At 51.5% G+C, this 4,438-nt stretch overlaps 2 protein-coding genes across 6 annotated transcripts in view; one reads left to right on the forward strand and one right to left on the reverse strand.

Moving 5' to 3' along the window:
- LOC113208529 (uncharacterized) overlaps positions 1-4,438 on the forward strand; it is a 21,811-nt gene that overhangs the window by 13,477 nt on the left and 3,896 nt on the right. The gene's annotated exons all lie outside the window — the stretch shown is intronic.
- Positions 305-3,094, reverse strand: LOC113208528 (transcriptional repressor protein YY1). 2 transcript variants are annotated; one of them, XM_026425558.2, is made up of 5 exons: positions 2,530-3,094; positions 1,682-1,805; positions 1,372-1,600; positions 1,074-1,243; positions 305-996 (listed from the first exon to the last, which is right to left on the reverse strand). In XM_026425558.2, the coding sequence occupies exons 1-5, from the start codon at positions 2,978-2,980 to the stop codon at positions 879-881; spliced, it is 1,092 nt and encodes a 363-aa protein (XP_026281343.1). In that variant the 5' UTR covers positions 2,981-3,094; the 3' UTR covers positions 305-878. The 2 variants fall into 2 exon arrangements, with proteins under 2 accessions (XP_026281343.1, XP_026281344.1); XM_026425559.2 differs by having other exon boundaries at positions 1,682-1,802; positions 2,530-3,093.

The raw sequence follows: 4,438 nt of genomic DNA on the forward strand, positions 1-4,438 counted from the left end.
ATTACTAATCAAATGTTACACAGAAAATAGAGGCACAAGGCAGTTGTAGATACTTATCTACCTACATGACTTTTGGAACATCATCACAATCTTCCTGGTACTACCGGGCAGGTAGCACCATCTCATAAAAATATGAACCATGATTGGCTTAACACACAGTGCATGACACTAGCAAAATCTGACGAAACACAAGCAAAAGAGTAAATAAGGAAATTATTTTCATATCACTGCAGTTCAAGTGTTGTCACAGGCAATACTCAAACCAAACATAGTCTCTACCTGTGTTAACAAATGGCAACAACACAGGGGCCATACTGGAAAATTTAATTTAGGTACTTTACAGGAATTTCAAATTAGAGACACACACTCGACCCCTACATAAAATGACTTTTTGGTGACAAACACCGGACATAAAACCTAATTGCAAGAGTAAAAACAATGCCTTGCACTTGAGCTTTTAAAGAGAAAAGCACAAAATGCACACAGACCGAGTCTATAGGACAACGTAGCACTGACACTCTTCAGATCTGCATGAGCTCCTGTCGTCTTTCAGTTTCAAAATATCACGTTTGGGCAGGTACCAGGTTTTTACAGATGTGCATTTCCAGAAACACATACTGAAAGCTATGAAAATGATTTTCCAGTGCATGTTGACGACAGGTTCATCAGGCATTTTTAAAGTATATACAACTATCAAAAGTGTAATGCCACTATTTCAATTAAATATAAAGCTAGCAATAAGTTTCTCACAAACTCCTCAAAATAGGGTAAAAGTTCACTTCACACAAGGTGGTACACAACTTCTCAGCAGCCACTTCCACCTAGGCACTGGCACTTCACTTGATCCCATCCAGTCTCTCCACAAAAACAGCAGTCTTCTAATCAGCATAAACAATGAATTGTTGATTATCTGTGTCACCCATTTCAACTTGTACATACTGGGGTACAAATGGTTGGGCGTGAATCATGGGGACCGATCTTCCTGGATTCCTTGACCTGAAAATTGAAGAAATACAAATGTTATATCTGATAATGTTGAAAATAAGAGTAGAAAAATACACAATTTTACTTACTTTGCTTTAGCATGAGTTAAGATATGAGATTTCAAATTGGTTGACTGTGCAAACTTTTTGTTACAACCATCAAATGGACAAACATATGGTCTATCACCTGTATGAATCCTAACATGTGTCCTGAGATTGAAATCAAGAGAAAAGCGCTTTCCACAACCTTCAAATGTACACTGTAAGAAAAGATTCCGTAGTTAATACTTGATCTTAATTCAGCACCCAGCACATAGAAACAAATGCTTAGTTTAAAAATATCAATAATGAACTAAAATATAAATAATCGGTAAGTAAGTGAGCATACCTGGAAAGGTTTTTCTCCTGTATGAACAAGTTGATGTCTCTTGAGCTTAGAGCTTTCAACAAATGCCTTGCCACATTCTGCACACACATGTACCCTGGGACCATGTGTGTGTAAGTGTTTGCGCATTGCCGAATTGTCACGGAACATTTTAGTGCAACCTTTGTGCGGACATGCAATAGTTCTGTCCACACCATCACTTGGCTCTTTTTTCCTCATTTTGTGACCAGGTCTACACAGCAAATTAATCATAAAAATAAAGTAAGTTCATAATTTGACTGAATTCGAAAAGTCAAACACAAAGAAATCTTACCTTGCAAATTCAGCAAGTTGTTTGGGGTCACTGAGGTCCAGGCCAGGCATTCCGTCAGCTGAATTCTTTTTAAGGTAGTCACTGGTATCCTGGTCCGTGTCGTCTTCATCATTACTGCATTCATCTGTGTGGACAAGGGCCAACGACTAGACTACTGCACATTTGAAACACTAAGGTAGTGGAAGAAGGTAGATCCAACTGTATTTTTCAGAGGACGAAACAGTTTTGGGGCGAGGTGGACATGCGGCGGGTTCAAACGGCCCGGGCTCGGCTCCTTTGTTTGACAGGCAGATGGCGCTAGAGTAGCACCTTCATTGATTGCGAAGAAGAAGGCCCACCAGCTCAAGGACGCCGAGTTTTCCGAGGGCAACTGTACGAAAACAGCTCGGAGGCAAACGCCCCGACATCTCGGGAGCACATCTCCGGGGCTCGCCCTGTGCGGTGCTCCCGCCCGCCCGGCCCAAGAGGCCCATCAACCAGCCCCAATCCCCGCAAAACGCCGCGGTCGCGAACGCCTCGCGACCCACCGACGCCATAGTGTCCAGTGGCCATTTTGCCTGGGAAAAATATGGCTGCGCCCTTAGATCATAATATGGCAGACGAAGCACCAAAACAAACAAAGTACATAAACATTGGCACGCCGGCGTCGAGCCGTTTCGCACAGGTGCCACGGCCAGGACACGGGGGGGTCCGCGAGAGCGAGGACGCCGTCCAGCACGGCGTGAGGGTGCAGGGGCACAAACACGGTGCCGGACCGAGCGGGACAAAGCCCCCGTCGAGTGACAGGACACGGGGCTCGGGGGCACGCCGCCCGCGGACGGCGCTACACAACGGCCAAAACTACTTACCATCATCTGTCCCGGACGCCCACATGGTCACGGAAAACTCGCCCTCCAGGGTTTTGATTTGGACTTGTTTCTGCTCCCACTTGCGGGCCTTGGTCTCGGTGCCGTCGCTCAGGAAGTTGTCGCCTTTGAAACGACCGCCGCGCTTGCCCTTGCGACCTTTTCTCGACGGCCCCGGACTCGTCTCGACGTAAATCTCTTGGTCCGGCACTTGCATTTGGTCGTAAACAGACGTTAGCGGGTCCTCACTGCACACAATCTCTTCCTGGGTCTGGAGAATGATCTCCTCCCTGCCGGGCTCGGGGAGGGGCTGCAGCGCGATCATGGGCTCGCCGGAGCCGTAGTCGATGGTGGTCTCCACGGTTTCGCACGGCATGTCTACGGGCATCGACTCAATCTCTACTTCTTGAATATCGGGCTTAATAACAACCTCCAGGTAATCGGAGGACGCCATGTTCTAATCCAATATGGCCGTTCCTCGCTTCAACACTGATGATGGCTTCCCAAAAAGATCTCCCAGAGCACGGCCGGCTGGATGTCGAGTTCACCACGTTCTCGGGCGACGTGCGCTCGCTCCGACGGGCCGTGACTGGACGCGCTCGCTGCCAATTGCCAACTCTGCCAACCGACAGCCGCGTAGCGGCAGCGTCCCGAGCGCCGACCAACCCTTAGTAATGAGTAATAAAAGCTCGAGGGAAGCATACACTTTCACTTCACATCGTTTCCATCATTTTCTCACTCGACATGTTGCGTCTTCTTCCCGCGACGAGTCGCTCGCTTCGCCGCACAGGTTGGCGACAGTGTGCGATGGGTATGTCGACAGTGGCGCCACCTGTGTTGAAACGCTCGCATTCGTTGGCGGAGCGGGTGAAGAGGGGGGAGGGGGAGGGTGGCTGCACTACAACAAGTGTTGCGGTAGCGTCGGCGGCGGCGGCGCCCAACCGCTTTACCTTTACCTGAGGGGGACAAGGGGGGGGGGCGCCCCTCCCAAGCCGCTCGCCAGCCGCCGCTCGCCGTCGCCGCCGCCACCACCGCCCGCCGCAGTTGCGCCTCTGTGATGGCCCGGGGAGGTGTCTGTTCTGCGTGACGCGTGTCGAGGCCGCTGCTGCCCGTGTACGTCGCGGGACGCCCGTGAGTGGGTGTGTGCGCGTTTGTGAGTCAGTGCTTGTGTGTGTGTGTTGGTGGCCGACTTTTGGATATATCACTATTATTTTCCGAGTGTGATGAAGCAAGGATAAACCGCACCCATGGCCGCACTCAGCAGCAGTTGTTCAGGTGAGGCCTTCTCCCCCGCTCTCGTCCCAGCTGCAGGTGAACTCGACAGCCACCTGCTCGGCGCTCTGGCCCGGCTCGGGCCAGGTCAGCGCGGCGGCGGCGGCGGCGGCGTCAGAAAGAGAGAGGACAGCCACCCGCACAACCGGCCACGCCGGCCACAGGCAGGCCCAAAGGAATCTGGCCCGGCTACGACTACGCTGTGTTTCCGAGGAAACCCGGGGCGGTGACAGCGGACAGCGCACCGCACCTGTGTGACAGCCGAACGGTTCTCCCTGACGTTCCGACAAAAACGAGCCGAAGGGAGACCTTCAGAAGAATGAAAATGACAAGAAACCTATAAAATATTTTTCTCTCCAGCATATAGACAGCAACTGCGAGTGCGTACCACCTAAAGCAAAGCCTTCGCACGGAGTCCATGCGAGGGGGGAAAGGCCATTCGCCGCTCGGTGCGTCAGGGCAGCAACCACCAACCCTTCAGACACGCACTGAAAATGATGAAGTATCCCAGTACAGTAACCCGGCCGCGCCCGGACGGACAGTGGAGGCGGGTGGGCGCGCCTATCTGTCACCGTGGCGCGGCGGGGCGCCAGCACTTTGCCAAGTTATTCTAGCCGGGCTTATCAGCGTGCCCCCCCCC

Source organism: Frankliniella occidentalis, unplaced genomic scaffold (genome assembly GCF_000697945.3).
Source record: "Frankliniella occidentalis isolate FOCC.00 unplaced genomic scaffold, Focc_3.1 Scaffold160, whole genome shotgun sequence".
In the NCBI taxonomy this organism is placed as follows: Eukaryota; Metazoa; Arthropoda; class Insecta; order Thysanoptera; family Thripidae; genus Frankliniella; species Frankliniella occidentalis.